Raw genomic sequence first — 24615 nt, 5'->3', positions numbered from 1 at the left:
GAAATATAAGTAAGGACATGAAGTGTAACTTATGTCTGAAGATTGTAGCTTGAAGCCTGAACTCATATAATCAGTAACGCAATGACCAATGAGTGTCTAATATTTTAAAGTGTAGATTGAATTCTCACATTTATCTAAATACATGACATGATAACCATAACAGGCGACAATCAACTATTTGTTTTGTTTGTTTGTTTAACAAAGAAAAATCAGTATACTAATGTTTATTTGTTACATTAATCACACGATCATTGATTCGTATACGAATTCAGTATACTAATGTGTACCAATGCCACTTTAATTAGCTGGTCAATGCATCTAATTAACAATAATCACACGATTGAATTGAATAATATCTTTATACATATGGTTATAACTTATATGTTCTTTGAGTATTCGTGAAATTAAAGAAAAAAAAGAGAGATCGAAGGATGGGGAAAGATTTCAAGAGTATGGTGACACGATGCATCTACGTCGGAAAAGAGAACGATAACGTGAAGAAGCTGGAAACCGCGACGGAGGAGCTCAAGGATCTCCGCAACAATGTGATGAAACGAGTCAAAATGTATGAAGACCAGCAGAAGCTGAAGCGGCTCGAAAAAGTCCAGGTCTGGCTTAGACAAGCCGACGTAGCGATCAAAGAAGCAGAAGAGATGTTGATAAGGATGATGTCTTCTTCTTCTTCAAATGGATCGAGCATGATGAGCTATCACAAGATGGACAAGAAGCTTTGCAAGAAGCTGAAAGAGGTTCAGGAGATAAAGAGCAGAGGAACATTCGATGTAGTGGTTGAGAATAGTGGCATTGGTGGATCGATGATGGTTTCGACCGTTGATAGAGATGATCAGACGGTAGGTTTGGAGGCGGTTTCGGGGCTAGTGTGGAGGTGTATGACCGTGGATAACACCGGGATTATTGGGTTATACGGCGTGGAAGGTGTTGGGAAGACGACGGTGCTGACTCAGGTCAACAACAGGTTGCTTCAGCACAAGTCAAATGGGTTTGACTTTGTGATTTGGGTGTTTGTGTCCAAAGATCTGAATCTTGAGAAGATTCAGGACACGATCCGAGAGAAGATAGGGTTTCTTGATAGGTCGTGGACGAGCAAGACAGAGGAAGAGAAAGCTGGTAAGATCTTCGAGATACTTAGCAAACGACGATTCGCTTTGTTCCTCGACGACGTTTGGGAGAAAGTCGATCTAGGTATACGATTACTTATGATCCATCCAAGAAACTATATTACTTGTAAACCAAGTTTTCATGAGTTGCCCTAATCTTAAATATGGTTATAATATTTATGGTTTTAAATTTGTCCAACAGTGAAAGCTGGTGTGCCACCGCCGGACGGACAGAACAGATCGAAGATTGTGTTCACAACCTGCTCGGACGAGGTTTGTCGGGAAATGGGAGCACAAACTAAGATTAAAATGGAGAAGCTGCCATGGGAGAGAGCTTGGGACTTGTTTAAGAAGAATGCTGGAGAAGAGACAGTGAAGAGCCACCCGGACATAACCAAAGTTGCTCAGGAGGTTGCAGCCAAGTGCGATGGCCTCCCGCTGGCTCTTGTCACAATTGGCCGAGCCATGGCTTCTAAGAAAACACCTCAGGAATGGCGTGACGCTTTGTACATCTTGAGTAACTCTCCTCCCAATTTCTCAGGTCCAATATTTTTAACATATATATTACTAGTTTGTTACTCTTTTAACTCTTAGGCTTCATTTTCGTGTGTATATTATTATTTACTAAGGTTTTATATAATTCTATAACAGTTCTCAAGTTACTGGACAGGAACTAATATGGACACTCGATAGAGGTATTTTATAAACTTACGGCATGTTTAAAAATAATTAGTTTTCTGATATTCAGATTAACTAGTCCATTGACTGGTTCATCAGATAAAATTGTACTTTTCTTACAAACTCGTTTCTTACTTCGTTTCTTCTTTTTAGGAATCGTGTTGTGCATGGAGAGCTTAAAGATAGTTGCGTAATTTGGATTAGGGAGATTAAATCATTGTACGTAGTTCATTTGTGTATCTCTATTTGAGAGTTAAATGTGTTATATATGTCACCGGCTAGAGTTTGAAGAACTTGGTTGAAGGCTTGCAATGTTTTGATGATTAATTATTGGTTTTGGTATTCAATTTGTCGTTTTCTTGGTCGAAAAAGTTTGATTCTCGTGAATATAGATGACGTCTCTCTAAATTATGCGCACATGGATTAATCTGTTTACGAGTTTATCTTCTTTTCGTTGTTATTGATCGAAACAAAATCTCCTGAAGGGTATATGCTTCTTAATTAGCTAAAGTGAGAGTTAGGCAGGAATTTAGGTCATATGATAAAAAACAAAAAATTATGTTGTATTCATCACGGCACATGCTTTTTTATCTGTCTTTCCTTTGTATTTTTCTGGAAACTTCACATCATCAATTTATATTCACTAATTACTATATACTTTAATATGCATTAGTTCGTCAAAAAATATGCATTGATGTGTGTAGTCAGTAGTCACTAGTTAGCGTATATCATTGGAATGTTTATCTATAATAACAGTTAAAGCAGTTAATCATCAAGACAATGAAGGAAAAGAACCTGAAATTCTTTGAAAAGATTGATTTAAGATTAGGAAAAAAAAATCAAGCTTCAAAAGTAGTAGTTTTCAAAGGAGAACAGTTTGTAAATCTACACAAAATATGCGTATCTAATGATTTAGCACTATAAAATAATGTTTATTTCAATCAAAAAAAGCTTATTCTATCAGAAGTTCAATGTATCTAGAGCCATCTTCAATCATAAAATTATAAATTATATATGCATATACGTATCTATATATATATATATATATCACACTAATCATCACTTTGGAGTACTAAACCATTAGAAAGCTAGCAAGAAGCATTAGAGTTAAGGAAACTTCATATGGATCAACGTTTCTCTCATCTCGTGTTTTCTGCTTACAGATCATCAACCCACGAGCCAAGGAAGCTCAGAGAACAGGCGAAGAGAGTCCCATCGGTGGAGAAAATTCTGGCGAGGAACCCAGTGGTGAAGGAACGTGATATCAACGAAAGGGCAGAGGCATTTATACAGAAATTCAGAAAGCGGCTTCTTCTCCAACGTTTTTGAATCGACTGTCAATAACAACAACAATGCCCAAATCTTTAACTATTAGAATCATCATCACCTAGCGTTTTAACCCGGGAGATCGTAAAAAATCTTGGGATTGTATGAATCATCTATGTATGATTATATATATATATAAAAAAGTACCATAATGTGTTTTTATATAAAGAAAACACAGAATGTGATAAGTTTGAAGGTGTGATCTCTTCTCTCTTCTCTCTTATCTCTTCTCAATCCCTAATACAATGATAAACCCTAATTGATAAGATAGAAGTTACAGTGCTCCTCTCCTATCACCATGAACAGAGCACGCAGGCTCTCTAACAAACTCTCAACTTCAATGATCACGCAGGATACCTCTATGTTTCATCTCCATCTCTATTTATACCCTATTTTTCTCATGCTTCTCTTTAAATCTGCACATGTGCCTCTCACATGTGCACACCTATCAGAATAAAACAGTTTTAAAGAAAAACTTTCATACAAGCAAAAGAGAAACATTACACAAATTAAATATGAATGAAATTTATTTATCTAAAATCATACACATGGCACATGCAGTGTCATCATAACTCAAAACCAGCTCGAAATTTGTTTCACTGAAGCTTCTGGGAAAGAGGGAAGGATCGAGATGAGAGCATCATTGTCAGAGTCGCCCCAACGATAATTAAGGCCGGAGGCGAACTTATAACTTATGTATTAGATCATTTTTTTAAAATTCTTATGAAATAATTTTATAATACATATAACAGATAAATTGTAAAAATTAACTTAAAATCTAAGGTAGGCTATTTGCATATTTTCCCTAAAGTGGATAAGAAAATAGAATTTACGATGACCGTGAATATCGTTTTAGCAACTATACAACATTCAAAACAACTATATGAAGAATAAAATGAGAAGTCCATAGTAGTTCATCTCTATTTTAATTCCAAAACTGAAGTTTAGTTTGTGTGAATAGTTTTTATTTTAAAAGTAAATCAGAATTATATTTGATTATATATGTAAAATCACGTTTATATAGATAACATGGTCTAAACTTACAATAATATTATTTTAACTTGGCACTTTAATGTTTCTAGGAAACCAGAGGCGGTAGGCGAATGTTTCCAAACTTATAACTAAGGCACCGCTCTGTATATTGTATCCTACAGGCTCTGTTCCATATGAGAAAACAAGAAAACATCCATTACATTGTAATGGAGAAGTTTTAAGATAAGCAAGGAAAGATTAAAGAAGAAGAAAGCATTCATGTTCATTTTGTCATGATCAGAATCAGTTTCAAGTTCATTTTGCTTCAATGAGTTACAACGCTACTGGAACATTCTCACACCTGTGAGGCTTAGAATTTCCTTGTCAAGGGTATGGATGTTCAACTTGGAGTTTGGCGAGTTTGGCCAGACGGGGCAAGCCTTTGTAAGCTTCAAGAGCCATCTGTAAATGAATTTATATTAGAACATAGAGACCTAGAGGAAGTTCTAAGTTCTCTATTAGAACATACAAAACCTAGAGGAAGTTCTAAGTTCTCCTATTAGACCAAAACAGAGAGCATAATGTAGAGGACTCTCTCTCATAAGTTAAAACAGAGCTTATAACATGAAACGGGACAGAAATGCACTATCCAGACGAAATATTATTAACCTGGGGAACATATGAAAATTTTAATACTAATAATTATTATTTGTAGCATCTCATATATTTTAAAATATGAGGTTTTAAAATCTAAACATTGAAAAAAACATTTATGAAGAACACCATTTCATTGATTTATATATTTTAAAAATATATAATGAATAAAAATTTACTAAATTCACTGAATATAATTTTTATTTAATATATCATAACGTAGATAATAGTAATACTGGTTTACAACTTTACATAAACGACTTAAGAAGACTAATTTGTTAAAAAAAATACTAAAGAATCAATATATATGTTTTGGTATATAAATAATTAAGTGAAAGCAAAACAAAAATGTTTACAACGAATCACCAAATATAAAAACATGAAAGAAGTGAAGAATTAAAATAAGAAAGAAAATATGTGTACATAAAAGTGGAAACGTGGGAAAAAAGAAATAAAAAGGAAAATATGGAGGAATCGTATATGTTATTCAACTTCTAGTAGGACACATGCCCCACCTTCCTCTTCTTTAGATCCGCCCCTGCGACAGACGGAGACAGACAGAGATGAGGACGTTGACCAACTGGTCGGGTGAACACATCCGTCCTTCGATTTGGACAAAAATGTTTTAATTACGAGATTGTCTAATTCCTGTTTACTGTCGATCGTGGAGAGCAATCGTCTGCAGCCTTTTAGTTTCTAAATACTGTTATACAACAGTGTTATGATTTTATAAAAGACTTTGTAAAGTTTCCAAATCTGGTATTTTAATGTTAACTATAAAATACATTCAGAATTTGTTAAATTTCGTCTTTCGACATTATATGTATATATATAAAATTGAGGCCTTCCTTGAGGGAGAGGAAAGCTGAAAAGCGAACCCTAGAATATATTGAGAGCTCAATGACGATACTGGATCTTTTGAACGACGATTTGGTAGAGGAGATACTCTGTCGCGTTCCGGCCACATCCCTGAAACGGTTACGATGTACTAGCAAAGGATGGAACCGTTTATACAAAGATGATAGGAGATTCGCGAGTGAGCACTGCGATAAAGCCCCAAAGGAGTTTCGCTTTCTCTTCTCGACAGCGAAGTTCAGGATCTGTCCGTTGAGCATCAATCTTCTCCACCATGGAGATTATGTTCCTCCTCCATCTGTAGAGGTAAAAAGAGAGCTTAGCCTTCCTGATCTGTATTTTGACAATTCACGTCAGTTCGATATAGCTCAAGTCTTTCACTGCGATGGCTTATTGTTATGCAGTGCCAGCGATTTGGACTCTAGAATAGTTGTTTGGAACCCGTTTACTGGTCAAACCAGGTGGATCGAAGTCGGCATTGATCGTTGGCATAAACTTAATAGATTAGTTCTCGGATACTACTACCAAGACAAGAACAAGAACAAGGCTTGCAGTAAAAGAAAAAGCTACAAAATTTTGTGCGTTGATGCTTATGAAGAAGATATAGAAATCTACGAGCTTAACTCTTGTGATTCGTGGAGGAGGATTCCTGATGGTGGTCTCACACCACCAGGCTGGTCTCACACCACCAGGCTGGTCCATTGATTGCTCTGAACACGCCGTGTTCTTAAAGGGAAGTGCTTACTTTTTGGCTAATGAGAAATCAAACCGCATCTTCTTGGCTTGTCATTGCTCAGATTTGATTTTTCCACTGAGAAATCATCTCTATTTGTGCCTCTCCCCTATCAGCGTCCAGAATATGAAGTTTTGAGCCTTTCCGTTGTCAGAGAAGAGAAGCTTTCCTTGTTTTTACAGCCCGATGCTGCATCCAAGGCTGAGATATGGGTGACGAGTAAAATTGATGAGACCACCAAAGTGAAAGCGGTGTCCTGGAGCAAGGTTTTCGCATTGGATTTGAGCCCTGATCTTCAAATTACTTCTTATGTCCACTTTTTGCTTGACGAGGATAAGAAAGTCGCCGTGTGTAGTGAGACATGAAAACAAGACGACAACAAGGCCATCGACAAGATATACTTTCTCGGGGAGGATAATAAAGTCATCGAATTTGGTTTTGGTCTGATGGATCATCCAAATGGTGAAGGCCATACCCATTATTGGCCAAATTGGCCAGTTATTTTTAACTACGTTCCAAGTTTGGTCCAAATCGAGCTACCTGCTGCTTGCAACAAAAGAAAAAGAGGTGACTACGCAATTATATGTGTTTTTCTTATTTTACCTTGGTCATATTCTTTGAATAATCATCTATGTATATGATAAGAAGAGTACCATAATGTGTTTTTTATATAAGAAACGCACAGACTAAAACAGTCTTAAAGAAAAACTTTCATACAAGCAAAAGAAAAACAGAACACAAATATGAATGAAATTTGTTTGTCTAAAAAAGCATACACAAGGCACGGTATCATCATAACTCAAAACCATCTCGAATTTTGGTTTTTACTGAAGCTTCTTGATCCCAGGGAAAGAGGGAAGGATCGAGATGAGAGCATCATTGTACCCTACAGGCTCTGTTCCATATGAGAAAAAACGAGAAAGAAAAATCATTACACGAAGAAGTTTTAAGAAAAAACGAGGAAAGGTTAAAGAAGTAGAAAGACTTGCCTCCATCTTCTCGGAGTATTTTGACAACCTCGCCGCTGACATCAGACTAGAAGATTGATCGAGAGAAACAGAAGAACAGTTTCAAATGAGTTGGTTGAAGCAAGAGATAGTCATTACTAAATCATAAAATTTTAAATGGACCATTATCTAACCTCTATTGGGAATTGGCCACCGAGTTGTTCAATGTAGCACAGAATTTGACCTTCTTTCACTTGGTCTTTCTGTCAGATTAAACAAAAGCAAACAAGAGAGTAGTAATCAGTGGTTTTCTTAGACCATAAAATCAAACACTCTCTTCTGTTCAAGAAGATTGGTACCTCTTTACATGACGAAGGCATGCGTTTACCCTTTATGGTTTTGGATCTCCTAAAGAACCCTACCTGCACATTACCACACCATTTAGATTGGGGACAACTTTCTGATTGAAACTCACATCTCTTTTTTCATTTTTTAACGGAAAAATTTAGCATTCTGAACTTACTCAGTTAGAATTAGAAAGAGAATATTTCCCATCAAAGTAAATGAAAGCTCTGATATATTGCATTTAAGTTGTGTGGTCTCTTACTTTTGGAGATTGGAGAATCATCAAACCCTGATCAGCAGCTGAAGATGCTGGTCTTGTGATAGCCAATGAAGTAGAAGGTGTTGATCCATTCGAATCAGGACTCTTGGTAGTTTCACTTGCAGCAGCCACAGCAGGAATTGGATGAGGCTGCGGACTACTTTTGTCAGCTAGATCCCTTGCTACATATAGGCGGAAACCCCCCAGCTATTAGAATGTGCAAATAAACGACGCAGAAAACATTAGATAAGAATCCTATTTAAAACTTAACAGTTATGACCGTGCAGAAGAGCAAGAACATAACTACTGTACAACTCAACTGAGTGGGGTCTTACTTTCAGTTCAAACTCTGCAATTGATGAGGAGTCGCATATTTCAGTGACAAGAGCTTCCACCTAGAAGATTGTAAAACGAAATTAAACCGAATACATCCAGATAGAAAACATACTCGAACGGTTTTATTGTGCATGCAACAAGTGAATTTCCCACTAACTCCTTAAAGGTAACACATTCTCTTCTCTTCTATTTGACAATAAGGGAAGAAATTCAGAAATCCTCAGCCAGATTTCTTCAAATGACATCCTAATATTTAACGGCAAATGAAAACCCACCTCAGATGGATTGGGAACTAGCTGAGCGTTCAATGGAGATGACTTGGTTTCTTCAGAATCTTCTACTCCTACAGTAGCTGTGCATAAGAAGGTTAAATCAGAAATCAGTAAAGGAAATATAAAAGACACTTTCCATGCACTCATCAGCCCACCACCTGTGAAAACACTTAGATGTGCATAATTATAGATAGTAAAATCGCTAAAATGAGCATATCAACCATAGAAGAAAGACATGAAGATAATCAAACATGTAGATATAAGTGTACCTGATGTTTCTGCAGCTGGGACAGTAGATAGTTGTACAGCTTTCACAGATCCAAAAGTTTTCCTCAGACTCAAGTACTTCACCGTCCTTTGTCCAAGCAATGATCTTTGACTGAATGGTACCAGCAAGCTTCCAGAACTTACTCTACTAAGGTCTACTGCTGAGATTTTAATTTTAGGAACTCCTAGGCTACCTGAAAATATACGCTCAATTGAGAAATTCAGCGAAAACAAGACGGAATCAAAAAAGAAAATCAACAAATATGATCACTGACTATTTAAGTTGTACATACGAACTCAATCCAAAATAGCTCCAGAAGCTTTCAAGTGATTCAAAATATAAAATCTAAGACAAAAACTCATGTTAACCTAGCTCTACGTATACTCAACAGTGAGAGATTAAGTAACTTATCAATGCCAAACTCTTGACAATGGTGTATTCAAATTAGATTAGCTTCGCAGTTCCATATCAAAAGGAAGTAAATTGAATCTCATCAACATTGATACGAAGACTGAATACAGATTCTTCAACTTAAGATCTCTAATTCATACCACAATCAACCTAATTGTTCAAAATTTAAGTCCCTTTTCTGAGTTTTTCTTATCACACAAATTAGCAGAATCCTCAAAGTTCTAACCTTTCGATAAAATCTGGTTTTATAAGACCGAAATTATTCAAATTTGAATGTAGTAAGGGAAACCCAGTTTAGTTTAGTTTACGATCCCAGGAAACTGGAACAATGAAGACAACAAGATACAGGTAGAGAAAAAACTTACAGGAAGCCATGGAGGGAGACAAAGGAGGATTCGAGAAGCAGAAGAAGAAGAATGTAAGGAAGAGAATGAGATTTGTGAGCTGATACGATAACGATACGAACGAGGAGGAGGAGGACACCAAAGATTTGACGAGTGTGGAGATGATCAAATTGAGGTTAACGCTCGTCGTTGGTTGGGTTCGCTCTGTTCGATACAACCAGAGTGGTCTTTGTACAGCGAAGCACGAAACATCAAACTCTTTTTTTATTTGATTTGGGTTTTTATGGCCCGTTTATATAAAGCCCATTTAATTGCCTTAGCCCGAAGTAGTGAAGTTTTGTTTATGTATATAATAATAAGATTGTTTTTGCCTTTTAGGTAAAAAAGAAGTCTAATTTATATAAATCCTTTTGGTGCACAAAAAAGTATATAGATCATTTAAAAATATATAATAATTTCAGGTATTAAATTTTGATTTTTAATATATTTATTATACCTGTTTTAGAGCATACTTTCTAATTATATCCTATTGAAATATCTAGTTATGCACTAAAAGTTTGCTCTTGCCGCATTTGGAGATGCATACCAAAACCTCCATATGTTATCCTAAGCATTTTAAAATTCATATAGCTTGGAAGTTAGACAATTTGGGGGTATATTAGACAATTTCAATTATTTATTTGATAATTGATATAAGTTTTCTTCTTATTTCATATAATTAATTGGTACATAAATTTAGTTTATTATTGCTGTCACTAGTCACTAGGTTGATAGAATTATGTCTAGTCTAAAAGTGATTGTTAGTATATTACAGTCTATTAGAATATACGTTGAAAAGGCTGAACTACAATAAAACCAAAAACAAAAAAAAAAACAAAAACAAAAAAAAGTAGCAACTCATCATGTATGTATAAAGCGATGAAATTGAGAAGAGAATCTTCTTTTAAGTTTGACGGAAAAAAAAAAAATCTTCTTTTAAGAAAGACATGCAGCGTACAATGATTAGAATAATAAAAACTCTTAAAAGAAACTGCAAAAGAAAAATTACGAATTAAAGAGGAAAAAAAGAGAGAAAAATAAAAATAAAAAGTGGATAATACATCCCAAAAGCACGACAGCTAAAGTTACAATATTGGCTCTCATTTTAACATCTCTAACAAAATTATCATCATCTTTAATTCAATCTTGCTTGCTCCTCCTTCTCCTTTCCATTGATTGAAACGGTGTGCCTACATCACAAAAACATTTCAATAGAACTTAATCACATACAAAGAGTACAGTATCTATATATGTAACGATAAAACTTATAGTTCAAAGTTGATTTAATTACCAAAGAAATTGGAGACAAGGCCACTTCAAAAGCATTGCGTATAACTTAGAAAGAGGTTCTGTTGCTGAAGTCTCTTGGTGCATTGCATCTGAAGCATTCCATTCTGCTTGCAAAGTTGTGCTCATTGCAACCAAGCCTGTTTCCAATTTTAAATTAAACTTTAACGTACGTATATAAAAACTATAGATTATATTTCATTAACCGAATTATATTATTATATCAACCAATTAGTATAATATATAGTATTAATAAGTGGTACCTAGTGCAAATCCAGTCGCCGGATTTCCAGCTGGAGCGGCCACCGTTACCGGGGACTCTAGACCGCATAATGTCTGCGTCAAACATGGCCGGACCACCGATGCCACCACCTCCTCCTCCAGCGCCGATCTCGTCCTTGAAAGTGCCGCATTTGAAGCAAGTGGAGCGACTGGCAAAGTTGTGAGTCCCGCAGTTTCCGACGGTGCAGTACCAGTCACCTGGACGAACGTCGGAGCCGGTGGTGAATCCGAAAGCAGACATGGCTCTGCCTCCGTAACCGCCGAAGTCTAAGCCACCGACTCCAACGGGGCCGGAACGAGAGTCACCGCATCGCTGGCAAGAGTCTCGGCGCTGGAAGTTGAGGTGGCTGCATGACCTGCAGTTCCAATCTCCGGGTCTGTTCATTCTTTCAGTTCTTGTTTACGTGCGTTTATATTATTTTCCTGTAACATGCATATTATTTCCAATATTTCTGTTAGATACTTCAATAAATTGAATAGTTGATGTAACAAATATATATCTATGTTACAAAGTATCGCTGAGTAAACACAATATATAGGCACTAAGGAAAATGAAATTCTTATGTATTGAACTCATGCTTCGTTAAAAGTTATAGGAAAATAATTGTATTAATTTACGCAAAGATAATAATAGTGGATGTACATATATATTTTCATATGTTGAATCTAGTTATAAAGATCAATTAACTTATACGTATAACATAATATTTGTCAATTGTGTTGTGGCTATATATTTCTGAAATCAATATCTATAAAATAATAAAATAGTTACGAAATAATTTTAGTTTAAAAAGACTAACCTTGAAGAACTTGGAAGAGATGTGATGATGAGTTTAGTGAAAGAAAAATAAGACACGAGACTTTGAAAGAGTGATGTGAAGAGGATGGGCTTAAATAGAACACAGAAGAACACAACTGCTGGCTCGTTCAAAAAAATAAAAATAATTAATAATTACTTTCTCGTTTTCTTCACCTCTCAAGTGTAAACTTTCGCAAAAGAAGAGCAACAAAAAAATAACCGATAAATATTTAAAATAAATTAAGTGTAGTTTCGGCTGAGATTCCCAAGCCTAGAAATTCTTTGATATATGTTTGGCTTTGGCCACATCTTAGAGTGTTTCTTGTATTATGATATGTATTTGTTTAATTACAGTATGCTATCCGTAGCTTTTTTGTTTAATGGTACGTATATTTAGAATGAAAGCATGTTCATGTAACTCTTAAAAGACATAGAATTCAGTGACTTGTTGTCTTATTCACAATTACAAGGAATTCATATCAAGAATTAAAATTTCGAAAATATGTTATACTAGATTTGGATAGCTAGTTTAATGGATTTTCTTATTGTCCTTGCTATATCACCACATGAGTAAAAGAAAGATGATTTAATAGTTTTTTGGCTTCAAATTAATCTTCGTTTATTATAGTCAAAGATAGACTTAACAGTTGATGATGCCACAACTTGATTTTTTTTACTCGACATGTTTTTTTGTCACGTACTCGTTCTTTTTATCATCTTGTTCACTTCATTTTTTATATAACAGTTGTAAATTTAAAGTACTTTGATTAGAAGAATCTTGGGTCAAAGCATAATGTAATTTTAAGTAAAATTAAGAGTGATAAGAAGCCAACAAACAACTTAAGGAGCCCACACCCAACTAAAAGAAAGAGATCTTGTTAACCTCTAGCTCTACATAAAAGCAGTCCTTTGACTCGTACCTTTTTTTTTTTTTGACTCGTACCTTTTTGGACCCTCTATCTCTATAATGCAGTTCATTGCTATATTTATTTATTAATTCATGATTATACGCTTAAACACCAAGGAAGCTCATCATTAATTTGGTTACCTATGAACGATGATAGTGTTTAATTCAAGTAGCTAGCTAGTAGCCTAGTAGTTAGCTAGACGACCTTGCTTAATGCTTACCAATCACAAAACAAAAAATATCAACACATTAATGTTTACAGAATTAATACCAGATTTCCAACTAACAAACTATAAATATCGTTTCTCTATTCTGAAACTTGTCATTGCTAACATACTTTTTTTTTGTAAAAACTTGTTAACGTATTTTGGAACATGTACAGAACGGTGGTATATTATGTATGGAAGAATTCTAGTTTACAAGTACACCAATTTCATGTAGCAACCGAGCTTTAATTAGTTTTGTCTTACAACTACTTTGAAATGAGAAGAACTAATCTATGAAATTCTATTATTTTTTTAAATGTGAAGCCGTGAAGGTAACGTAGAGATCGACCAGAGTGAATAAGGAATTAACCCTAGAAAATTGGTTGGAACACACGATAAAATTGCTAAACGAAATTATATAAAAAGTGTACATATATAAAGATGATATCTTTGAACTAGATTAGTACCCGTACTATAACACGGGTTAAAATTTATTTTATACAACAAATTTAAATATTTTTATTTGATATATTTTTTAGCATTAAACAATATCATTATATAACTTTGATATTTTACATTTAAACCGAATTATAAGTTTATAACTTATTTTATTATAAAACTAATTACATTTTAATTGGTAAATAATAATAGAATATGTAAATAAGATATGCATTTGTTTCTGAGGAAAGAAGTACATATAACTTTAAATTGTGATATGATATTTAAATTGTACATATTATAAATAATAAATTTTAGATATGATATTTATTAAAATGGCAAGGGTTTATTATTAAACCCTATAAATCTTGATTACCAAGTGAACCCTATAAATCTCGATTATCAAGCGAACCCTATCAATAGATCTCGAATCTCGATTATCAAGCAAACCCGTAAAGGTAAATTATACAAATGATACACTTAAATACAACTACAATGATTAATGTTTTAATTTTATAATCAATTAATGACTCATATATCTATTATATAGTCTAAAAAAATTATGTACTGACTGGACTCATATATCTATTATAAAAAATTATGTAGAGTATGTGTAAGCGGTATTTTTAATTTTAAATATTTTTGGTCGTCGAAGGGGTCTACAGAGTTAATCCTATTTAAAGCGGGAGATATTTAAATTTGTTAAATTTCCTTAAACAATATATAGAAGTAGGGGTATATATTGTTAGGTAAGATCGAAATATTGTTTAGTTTAACAAAAATTACAGTTTTTATGTTTAGGATTATCGAACTCGGAAAATTTCTCGAGTTAAAATATTTTGTTTCATTTGTGTATATTATTTTTATTCCTTCAAATACTATTGTTATTCCCGATTAGGCTTAAAATGGATTTATTGCTATTGCTATTATTAATAATTAATTATGAATAATTGAATAAATAAGCGATATAAGATCTAACAGTAATCAAAGTAGACCCGTAAATATCAAATGATTATCAAATGTTATACTTCAATTATTAATATGTCAATTCTATAACCAACTAATGACTCATATAACTATTATATGGTCTACCAAAAATAAGTCATGTACTTTCCAAATATTAAAGAGGGGATAGGGAATCGATTCGGTATCTTCTACGTGGTATAAGCTTTTTGGTTGATATAGAAAAGGGTAGCTTAATCTCACAATTATATTATGGTAAGTCTCTTTCATTTATACTTTAACTTTAAGGAGGCAAAGGAATCGATATCCGAGACACGAATAAAAATTTATATTACTTTTGAATTTTGAATATTCACTATCTTTTGTTCTTCTTTTCTTTTTCCATAAATATATAATACAAATTCTCCTTTGCTTAGCAGCAACGTAACAAAACTTGTAAGTTGTAAACTTCAAAAAGAAAGAATGATTAATGTGATAGATATTGGTAAGTTTTACGAACTGTCTTTGTTGTTATATGTTCCACTCCGAATAATGTTTTCTATCGTATAATTTCTTGTTTTATTGTTCTACCATTTGTTTTCATTAATTAAGTTCGCAAACTTTGGTTCATGTTAATAAATAAAATAGATGCGTGTCTCTCAAAATATCTTATAAATAGCAAATCAATACAATAATGATGAAAAAAAAGAGGTTTTCATTCGTAAGATTTGTAAAGAAGATTTTCATACGGCCGGTTTAATTAAGTTTAAAATGGTATAAACAAAAAAATGATTACAAATGCGTCGAAGGGATAGATGTGAGAAAACAATTCAAATAAATAGTGAGAAAAAGAAAATCTAATATAATTATGGGTAAGAAAAAACATNATTATCGAACTCGGAAAATTTCTCGAGTTAAAATATTTTGTTTCATTTGTGTATATTATTTTTATTCCTTCAAATACTATTGTTATTCCCGATTAGGCTTAAAATGGATTTATTGCTATTGCTATTATTAATAATTAATTATGAATAATTGAATAAATAAGCGATATAAGATCTAACAGTAATCAAAGTAGACCCGTAAATATCAAATGATTATCAAATGTTATACTTCAATTATTAATATGTCAATTCTATAACCAACTAATGACTCATATAACTATTATATGGTCTACCAAAAATAAGTCATGTACTTTCCAAATATTAAAGAGGGGATAGGGAATCGATTCGGTATCTTCTACGTGGTATAAGCTTTTTGGTTGATATAGAAAAGGGTAGCTTAATCTCACAATTATATTATGGTAAGTCTCTTTCATTTATACTTTAACTTTAAGGAGGCAAAGGAATCGATATCCGAGACACGAATAAAAATTTATATTACTTTTGAATTTTGAATATTCACTATCTTTTGTTCTTCTTTTCTTTTTCCATAAATATATAATACAAATTCTCCTTTGCTTAGCAGCAACGTAACAAAACTTGTAAGTTGTAAACTTCAAAAAGAAAGAATGATTAATGTGATAGATATTGGTAAGTTTTACGAACTGTCTTTGTTGTTATATGTTCCACTCCGAATAATGTTTTCTATCGTATAATTTCTTGTTTTATTGTTCTACCATTTGTTTTCATTAATTAAGTTCGCAAACTTTGGTTCATGTTAATAAATAAAATAGATGCGTGTCTCTCAAAATATCTTATAAATAGCAAATCAATACAATAATGATGAAAAAAAAGAGGTTTTCATTCGTAAGATTTGTAAAGAAGATTTTCATACGGCCGGTTTAATTAAGTTTAAAATGGTATAAACAAAAAAATGATTACAAATGCGTCGAAGGGATAGATGTGAGAAAACAATTCAAATAAATAGTGAGAAAAAGAAAATCTAATATAATTATGGGTAAGAAAAAACATAAAAAGAGTGGAAACTCAAAAGGGATGAGGCAAAATAGAGAGTTTCAATAAAGATAAATTTGGGTGATTGTGACGGAATAATTCTTCGATGTTTTCGTTTAGACCATCTTTTCTTTTATATCTCACTTTAAATTTTCCTTTATTTCTCTTGATGTTTATTCCCAATTTAAGAAAAAAAATATTAACTAGAACAAAGAAAAATATTGGCAATCTTCCAAATATATTTATAAATAGGTATGATTTTTGTATTGTTATAACAAAATAAAAAAAGATAGGGGGAGAACTGCTAATATCTGGAGTCCATTCTCTTGGAGAAGAGTAAAGTGGGCAACCACAAAAAAAAGGAACTGGGCTGATTCGATTCTCTTTGGGACTCCCATCCATGCATCACCTCTTTCATTTTACTTTTCTTATTTTACAATATTAAGTAATTACCCTTTTCTTTTAATTGTAAGCATAACAACAAATAACAAAACCTTTATTACGGGTCTCAAAACCTAAACAGGGGCGGATCTATGTGTAAAGGAGGTGGGGCACGTGCCCCACACTCATTCTTGATAATTCTTCAGTTTGATCTATTGTGTATAAAATATCTTAGCACATTTGGTAAAAAGTGCCACATATTATGTCAAAGGTGGAGGGTTCAATGCTTCTCATCTACAATTGTTTATCATATTTTATGTTTTGGCCTTGTCTTAATATTTCTAAAAAAAAATTCTTCATTAGTATTCATCAGCTGTGCCCCATGTAAATTTTTCTCCTGGATCCGCCACTGGACCTAAATATTTTAAAACATATATAGGAAAAGGTTTCGTACAATAAAATTTGAAAGAAAAGAAGAAATCAATTTACCTTAAAACCTATATAATAAACTAGGACGGCTCACGGTTGTTTGGTTCCGCCAGTGGGATTTTCCCGAGTTAGGGTATTACAATGTCATAAACGAGAGTATATACTAGTATACATAACTGGAATCGTAATATATGCAATCGGTTATATGATTGATATGGTGATATATATCCTAATACTGTCGGCGTTTGTATCCCATGGGTATTCTTTGCAGTTGCAGCTACCCTTTTGTGCCATATTCTCTTATTAATCTAACACGCTTTCGATGAATATTACTAACTAATCGAAAGTGAAAGTAAATTAGTCGGTGAAATTGCAAATTTTGGGTTAGAAGTCCGATATAATATAGTTATTTAAAAAAAATAAAATAACTATTAACTAGTTGGTTCATTTTTGTTTGATACAGTTTTTTTATTGAATGTATCGTATATTAACTTTTAACAAATATTACAAGCTAAAAAGGGAAAGTATGCAAGCATAAAATAGCTATATCTAATTAAGTACGTAGTTAATCTTAGATAGTGGATCCATCGAGCAAGGAGGCCACTAAAATTCGCTCGGGGCTTGGTAGTGGGTTTATTTGTGTTTCAATTGTGTTTGATACACTTGTTCATACTCACCTTTTTTTTTGTCTGTCATCGTATCATCTGTACTGGTTACATTTAAATTTACCACACTCGTTTGTGTGTGTGTCTCTCTATGTTTGTCCTTACTCCTTACTTTTAAATAATCCAACGTGAATGATAGATAGTGTTCACTTAATCCAACTGCATAATCCAAGCTATTTTCAATTTGATTCCCAAGTGACGAATATTCCTTGGCTAATTGTCACACTAATTAGTTATGTGAGATGAGCAGGCAAGCTAGTTGCTCGGTTTATGTGAGATTAAGTTTGACCCTTTTAAATGAAAAAAAAAAATAGAAAGAGTATTTTAATCGTACTAATCTAAGTGATAGTTGGATACGTCACGGAACATGTAACGACCGACGAGTAAATTTCATGTAACGAACGCTCAAAACAATAAAAAAATTGTTAAAATAGCCATATCACATGCGGCGACGATACGTAAGGCGTCGCCACGTAGCACGCATCTTCCTCGTAACCATGACGTGTCGCAACCACAGAGGCCAACACGTACAAGACCGAGAAACCGCATACCAACACTCGCAACGTAAAGCACAACACCCCCAGACTCTTGTGTTTTTTAATTCTGTTTTAATTTCAGCGCACCACGCAGCTACACACGTGTCACTTCTAAATACGTGTCTTCTTCTCCCGCCGACCAAGACACACTACAAATGTCCCGATGGGTGGGAGAGACAATTCACAGTTTCTACTACAACATCAAACAATCTCACAAAAAAAAAAGGCTTTAAGAACCTATCTAGTGTCGTTTTCATATCTTAAAGCAAAATGGCGTCCAACCAACAGAGCTACAGAGCTGGTGAAACCAGAGGCAAGGCCCAGGTAATAACAATACATATATGTTTGTAATTATGTTAAAACACATTTTATTTTCACCAGTTGTAAGATTATATGTTTTGTGTAATAACAGGAGAAGACTGGACAAGCTATGGGAACAATGAGGGACAAGGCTGAGGAAGGCAGGGACAAGACTCAAGCCACTGCTCAATCTGCAAAAGATAAGACTTCTCAAACAGCGCAAACGGCCCAACAGAAGGCTCATGAGACGGCCCAGGCGGCAAAAGATAAGTCATCTCAAACCGCACAAACGGCCCAACAGAAGGCTCATGAGACGGCCCAGGCAGCGAAAGATAAGACATCTCAAACTGCTCAGACTGCCCAACAGAAGGCCCATGAGACGACTCAAGCAGCAAAAGAAAAGACTTCTCAAGCCGGCGACAAAGCTCGCGAGGCGAAAGACAAGACAGGGAGCTACCTGTCGGAGACAGGCGAAGCCATAAAGAACAAGGCTCAAGACGCTGCTCAATACACAAAGGAGACCGCTCACGGTGCGGCTCAGTACACAAAAGAGACGGCTGAAGCTGGTAGAGACAAGACCGGTGGGTTCTTGAGCCAGACCGGTGAGCAAGTGAAGCAAATGGCGATGGGTGCAGCTGATGCGGTGAAGCATACCTTTGGGATGGCTACAGAGGAAGAAGACAGAGAGCATTTCCCAGGAAGTACTACGACCACTACTGCTACTACTCGGACCACTGATCCGAGTCATCAGACTTACCAGAGGAAGTGAGCTAGAGAGAACAATTTGAAAGTTTATTTTAAAAGTTTGTTGGTCTTTTGAATTCTGTGTTTTGTTTTTTTGTAATTTCCGTTTCGTCTTTGTGTTTGTGATTACGTTGTGCATCTTGTTGTGACGGTGACCCTGGAGACTTCTAATTTCCAGCCAAAATTATAAGTTTTAGATTTGATCCCGTCTACAACAACTTTCTGTGTCCTGTATTTTTGTTGAAGTAATAAACAGCTATTAATACACATCCCGGTCCACTTGGTATAATGGTATTCAAGCGCTATAGTGTTTGTAACCGATCTAGCATTTTTAACCAAACCGATTAAAATTAATCAAGTTTGCAATTTATTCTTTAAGATAATAATAAATTTGAAAATCTAACAACGTTTTATTGAAAAAAAATTGAAATTTTTTGTAATTCGATTTATTGTCTAGATACATACTGACTTTCTTTTACCAAAAATGAGGTAAACCAAACGAAAAGAATTGAATAGTAATTTATCTAAACCGAAGAAAAAAAAATAAACGAACCAAAAAAAATCAACAACGTAAGCCTTCGGTGAGTCACAGCCAAAAACGACATCGTATACGATTAATAAACAGTTAAACACCTTAGGGTTATGATGAGTTATGACACGACGTCGTTCTTGTGGTGGTCGGTTCACTTCTCGGTCCTCCTCGTAGCTACGAATTTTTCTGGTGAGTCATTTAGTTTGTTTCCTGGTGAAGAAATCAACACATCGTCTTCTCTTTCTCTGTTCTTGATATAGTCTTCCTAAAAACAAAGTAGATCAAAACATCGTGGAACAGTTTTGAGTCGGTTGAATTAAATCTACGTGATTCAGAATCAGAGAGATGGCAGCTTCTTTATCGAGCAGACTTTTGAAAGGATTCACTAGCCTCCAGGCTGTTCGTTCTAGCAGATTGGTTAGATTTCTCTCATAACCCTTTTCTTTAATTGATACATCTCATGTGTTGCTCCAATCAAGTTCTCTCTTTTCTTATCTTACTTCACTTAAAGGTTGGATTTTTATATATATATATATATATATATATATATAGCATTCGAGCTCAGATCCTTCTGTTAAGTGAATCGGATTAGACTAGAAATAGGAATTTTCGAGGTTTTGATTTTGGAATTCAGTGAATTAGAATTGGTTTTTGAATAGAGAATGATCATGTGGTTTATGTTTGTAGGCATCTGCATCAGCTTACCAAAATGGGGTGATGAGATACTCATCTACAGTGCCGAGTGATTCAGACACACATGATGATTTCAAGCCTACGCAAAAAGTCCCTTCCGGTTCTACGGACTCACTTAAAGATATCGTTGAGAATGTAAAGTCTCCAGCTTTTCTAGATTTTTGAAGTTTGAATGTTTGTGGATTTTGATTCTCTGGATCTGGCTAATGCTGTTTAGCTTTTTGGTTGTTTAGGATGTCAAGGATAATCCTGTTATGATTTACATGAAAGGTGTCCCTGAATCTCCTCAGTGTGGGTTTAGCTCACTTGCCGTCAGAGTTTTGCAACAATACAGTAAGTAGTGATTGAAACTGAAGCCCTCTGTGATTTGTCTGTACTGTTTGTTCTGGGATCTTCTTTAAATCTATTTTAGAATCTAATATGTTCTCAGTTCTGATGATGCTATCTTGTGAACTCTTTCTTTAGATGTTCCTATCAGTGCTAGAAACATTCTAGAAGACCCTGAGTTGAAAACTGCTGTGAAATCCTTCAGGTGAGTGTGTGTGTACTCTTTATAAGTTTCATCAATAGAGCTGTCTAATCTCATTCTCAGTTCTTTTTTTTTTTAACCTTGAAATTTAGCTTGGCTTTGTTGTAGTAGCTCTTTACAGTTCACTTTCTTAATCTTACTATATGATCTAGACCCCCCTGTTTGAACAAAAACTTTCTGTGCAGCCACTGGCCTACGTTTCCACAGATCTTCATTAAGGGAGAGTTCATTGGCGGCTCAGACATCATTCTTAACATGCACAAGGTTAACTTCACTTATACGCAGACCATGTGTGTCCTTATTTCCTTTTTCATTGTGTTTCTTTTATCACAAGTCCCTATTACAATTACAGGAAGGTGAATTGGAGCAGAAGCTTAAAGACGTCTCCGGAAACCAAGATTGATCCAAGGCGAACGTTAGCTGACTGCTGAATGAAGTTATTATGTTTTTGTTCCTTCTTTTTATAAGAATGTCTTTTGATGTACGGCAATAAATGAATGTCTCAGAAACTCAAAATCTTTGGATTTGGTAATGAACAAAAGGGGACAAATATAGAGCATATGGAGCCTTTTTTTATTTATTGTTCATAATCAAGAATCGAACAGCAGAAAAGCATGAATAAAATCACAGAACAGTCAGAAACATGAAAAATACCGTATACCCCAAGAAACCCCCCCCCCACCCCTTATATATAATATTCTACACCATTGTATAATAGCGCTATAGATGCTTAGAAGATGGCGTGCAGTGTTTAACGCGAGCCCTCGAGACCAAGCCTTGAGGCGAGCCAGTGAACCACCTCATTCATTTCTTTAGGAACCGTATAGTGACCAAGCCTGCAGAATCACATTAAATTTCAGAATATCAGACCAAAACAGTAGAGCAAATTAGAGTGATAACTTTGGTCTATACTTAGTTAAAACATTTACCCTTCATATGGTTTGAACATAACTTGTCGGAATCCAGCCATGGCAAGTGTTTGAGCAGACTTTTCTCCAAATCGATAAGGCACTACATCATCAGCTGCAACAAAAGAACACATCAAGAGAAAAAAAAATATTAGAATGTTCTTAGGTGACTGATCTTTAAACAGTAAATCATAGAATGATCTATAAACATACAAGTTCCATGTGCAAGTATGATTGGCATTGATGCAGCACGTCTNTTGATCCAAGGCGAACGTTAGCTGACTGCTGAATGAAGTTATTATGTTTTTGTTCCTTCTTTTTATAAGAATGTCTTTTGATGTACGGCAATAAATGAATGTCTCAGAAACTCAAAATCTTTGGATTTGGTAATGAACAAAAGGGGACAAATATAGAGCATATGGAGCCTTTTTTTATTTATTGTTCATAATCAAGAATCGAACAGCAGAAAAGCATGAATAAAATCACAGAACAGTCAGAAACATGAAAAATACCGTATACCCCAAGAAACCCCCCCCCCACCCCTTATATATAATATTCTACACCATTGTATAATAGCGCTATAGATGCTTAGAAGATGGCGTGCAGTGTTTAACGCGAGCCCTCGAGACCAAGCCTTGAGGCGAGCCAGTGAACCACCTCATTCATTTCTTTAGGAACCGTATAGTGACCAAGCCTGCAGAATCACATTAAATTTCAGAATATCAGACCAAAACAGTAGAGCAAATTAGAGTGATAACTTTGGTCTATACTTAGTTAAAACATTTACCCTTCATATGGTTTGAACATAACTTGTCGGAATCCAGCCATGGCAAGTGTTTGAGCAGACTTTTCTCCAAATCGATAAGGCACTACATCATCAGCTGCAACAAAAGAACACATCAAGAGAAAAAAAAATATTAGAATGTTCTTAGGTGACTGATCTTTAAACAGTAAATCATAGAATGATCTATAAACATACAAGTTCCATGTGCAAGTATGATTGGCATTGATGCAGCACGTCTTGCAACCTCATTCGAACTTTCTATTTTGCTCCTTAAGCTCCTGCATTGTTATGATTAAGCTTCTAATATTCAGTCTCTGTGTTAACTAGCTAGTGACATGAAAAGGTTGAAGGAATATATAAGTACCTCCAACAAGGAAGCCAGCCACTAAGTCCTACAGTAGCTCGCAGGTTTATAGTATAAGGATGTCCATTTCCATAACGTCCAAGAGCATAGCATGTCGTGGAGTAGAGAGCTATTGCTGCACCCATACTGAAACCTCCTATCCCAACTTTGACTGACACAAACCATAAAAAGAAACATATACTCTTCAAGTTAAGCTAGAGATTGTGATGGATAATATTGATGAGGCCAGAAAGGAATGAAGATATATACAACTCTTGGTTGGCTTACCATCTGTTGGTTCAGTTGACAAGAGGTTAGCAATATGTGCAGCTGAAGCATCTAAGCCTTCTATATCATCATGAAGATCCTCAGAAATTTCTCCCACGTCAAACCCTGAGAAGCAAAGAGGTTTTACTAATCACTCGTTTAAAGGAATGTTTTAATGAACTTTAGGAAGCTAATTGATCTTACAGGCAGTGCAAGGGAATCCACCGAGAAGCGAAACAGGACGCGAAGGAGCAGTTGGACAAATCCATTTTATCTGTGTAAGAACATAAATCTTTTATCAGAATCTTCATTGAGAGTTTAGTATTAAAGACGTACAATTACTTCCAAGTGGTTGTTTTTATGAATCCTTACGTTTGGAAGAGGTAGGCTCTCCAAGAGCTGAGACGAGCTGCAGAGAGAACAGAGACAAAGTGAGAGGTTATTATCTTTGGGAAAGCTCCTTTTATTTGTTGTAGTCAATTAAAGCAAAGACTTGGAGTTTTGATGACACATTTATACTTCAATTGTTCAACTAACAGAGGGAAATGTAAACCTTTGTCCCTAAGAACAGTTTGTCTTGATATCTTTTAAGTCATTTGGGCACTGTTTTGACAAGTATGACTTGAAGTGTATAAAACTTTCTTTAATTCTTAACTTTGATCACAAAAAAAAAAGACAAGTGAGAGAATATTATATTACCTAGAGCCATTGTCTCCAAGACCGTGCAACCAAACAATAGTAGCTTGGTGCTTTCCTTTAGGCCTCACAACATAAGTCCTTCCAAACTCATATCCCCTTGCACTTCTACTACCTACAAAGATTTTGCCACAAACATATTCAAGCAGAGTAATCACAAAAAAAAAAACAGAGTTAACAAGCACACATCAACACACTTCATAAAACTCACACCAAAACCACTAATATAAACATGCAAACCAGAAGCAGAAACACACCAGAACCCATGCTTTGATGAGAATAGCTCATTGTTGTGCAAACTTTGCGGACTTTGTTTTTGTCTTTTGTGCTTTTGGTAGAGAGAGAGCTTGAAATATCAAAACAAAATACACAATGAAGGTGTGATGGTGAGAGGAAAGGGAGGGGAAATTTATAGAGCAAAATATGGAGGTGTGATGGTGAGAGGGAAGGGGGAATAAAAAGAAAAGAGATGTGAATCTGAATCATTAACTATGG

At 34.7% G+C, this 24615-nt stretch overlaps 6 protein-coding genes, 1 long non-coding RNA gene and 1 pseudogene across 10 annotated transcripts; 4 read left to right on the top strand and 4 right to left on the bottom strand.

Moving 5' to 3' along the window:
• On the top strand, positions 419 to 2173 carry LOC104780539 (putative disease resistance protein At3g15700). The gene is made up of 4 exons (XM_010505042.1): positions 419 to 1203; positions 1321 to 1659; positions 1770 to 1813; positions 1950 to 2173. The coding sequence occupies exons 1-3, from the start codon at positions 432 to 434 to the stop codon at positions 1793 to 1795; spliced, it is 1137 nt and encodes a 378-aa protein (XP_010503344.1). The 5' UTR covers positions 419 to 431; the 3' UTR covers positions 1796 to 1813; positions 1950 to 2173.
• LOC104704905 lies at positions 5634 to 6977 on the top strand (annotated as a pseudogene).
• LOC104780528 (biotin carboxyl carrier protein of acetyl-CoA carboxylase) lies at positions 6980 to 9748 on the bottom strand. Its single transcript, XM_010505032.2, has 9 exons — positions 9540 to 9748; positions 8765 to 8956; positions 8499 to 8575; positions 8223 to 8282; positions 7891 to 8094; positions 7643 to 7705; positions 7478 to 7546; positions 7326 to 7371; positions 6980 to 7231 (listed from the first exon to the last, which is right to left on the bottom strand). The coding sequence occupies exons 1-9, from the start codon at positions 9547 to 9549 to the stop codon at positions 7161 to 7163; spliced, it is 792 nt and encodes a 263-aa protein (XP_010503334.1). The 5' UTR covers positions 9550 to 9748; the 3' UTR covers positions 6980 to 7160.
• On the bottom strand, positions 10443 to 12034 carry LOC104780518 (RNA-binding protein cabeza-like). Its single transcript, XM_010505024.2, has 4 exons — positions 11927 to 12034; positions 11108 to 11549; positions 10849 to 10984; positions 10443 to 10747 (listed from the first exon to the last, which is right to left on the bottom strand). Exons 2-3 carry the CDS (start codon positions 11509 to 11511, stop codon positions 10894 to 10896), a joined length of 495 nt encoding a protein of 164 aa, XP_010503326.1. The 5' UTR covers positions 11512 to 11549; positions 11927 to 12034; the 3' UTR covers positions 10443 to 10747; positions 10849 to 10893.
• Positions 18489 to 19635, top strand: LOC104780510 (late embryogenesis abundant protein 76-like). The gene is made up of 2 exons (XM_010505018.2): positions 18489 to 18648; positions 18737 to 19635. The coding sequence occupies exons 1-2, from the start codon at positions 18595 to 18597 to the stop codon at positions 19391 to 19393; spliced, it is 711 nt and encodes a 236-aa protein (XP_010503320.1). The 5' UTR covers positions 18489 to 18594; the 3' UTR covers positions 19394 to 19635.
• LOC104780468 (monothiol glutaredoxin-S15, mitochondrial) lies at positions 20011 to 22447 on the top strand. 4 transcript variants are annotated; one of them, XM_010504991.2, is made up of 7 exons: positions 20011 to 20089; positions 20236 to 20317; positions 20588 to 20728; positions 20827 to 20926; positions 21059 to 21125; positions 21308 to 21386; positions 21475 to 21667. In XM_010504991.2, exons 2-7 carry the CDS (start codon positions 20246 to 20248, stop codon positions 21523 to 21525), a joined length of 510 nt encoding a protein of 169 aa, XP_010503293.1. In that variant the 5' UTR covers positions 20011 to 20089; positions 20236 to 20245; the 3' UTR covers positions 21526 to 21667. The 4 variants fall into 4 exon arrangements, with proteins under 4 accessions (XP_010503293.1, XP_010503286.1, XP_010503279.1 ...); XM_010504984.2 differs by having other exon boundaries at positions 20017 to 20089; positions 20181 to 20317; XM_010504977.2 differs by adding an exon at positions 22298 to 22447 and having other exon boundaries at positions 20040 to 20317; positions 21475 to 21531.
• On the bottom strand, positions 21807 to 22283 carry LOC104780494. The gene is made up of 3 exons (XR_766755.2): positions 22244 to 22283; positions 22052 to 22145; positions 21807 to 21958 (listed from the first exon to the last, which is right to left on the bottom strand). It is a non-coding gene; the product is annotated as an uncharacterized LOC104780494 (long non-coding RNA).
• Positions 22441 to 24609, bottom strand: LOC104780501 (acyl-protein thioesterase 2). The gene is made up of 9 exons (XM_010505009.1): positions 24378 to 24609; positions 24124 to 24235; positions 23797 to 23833; positions 23629 to 23698; positions 23446 to 23550; positions 23179 to 23329; positions 23010 to 23092; positions 22818 to 22911; positions 22441 to 22724 (listed from the first exon to the last, which is right to left on the bottom strand). The coding sequence occupies exons 1-9, from the start codon at positions 24604 to 24606 to the stop codon at positions 22640 to 22642; spliced, it is 966 nt and encodes a 321-aa protein (XP_010503311.1). The 5' UTR covers positions 24607 to 24609; the 3' UTR covers positions 22441 to 22639.

This window comes from Camelina sativa, chromosome 1 (genome assembly GCF_000633955.1).
Source record: "Camelina sativa cultivar DH55 chromosome 1, Cs, whole genome shotgun sequence".
Taxonomy (NCBI): domain Eukaryota; kingdom Viridiplantae; phylum Streptophyta; class Magnoliopsida; order Brassicales; family Brassicaceae; genus Camelina; species Camelina sativa.
Note: the sequence above shows the minus strand (reverse complement) of the source record. Positions and strands in the feature narration are given on the sequence as shown.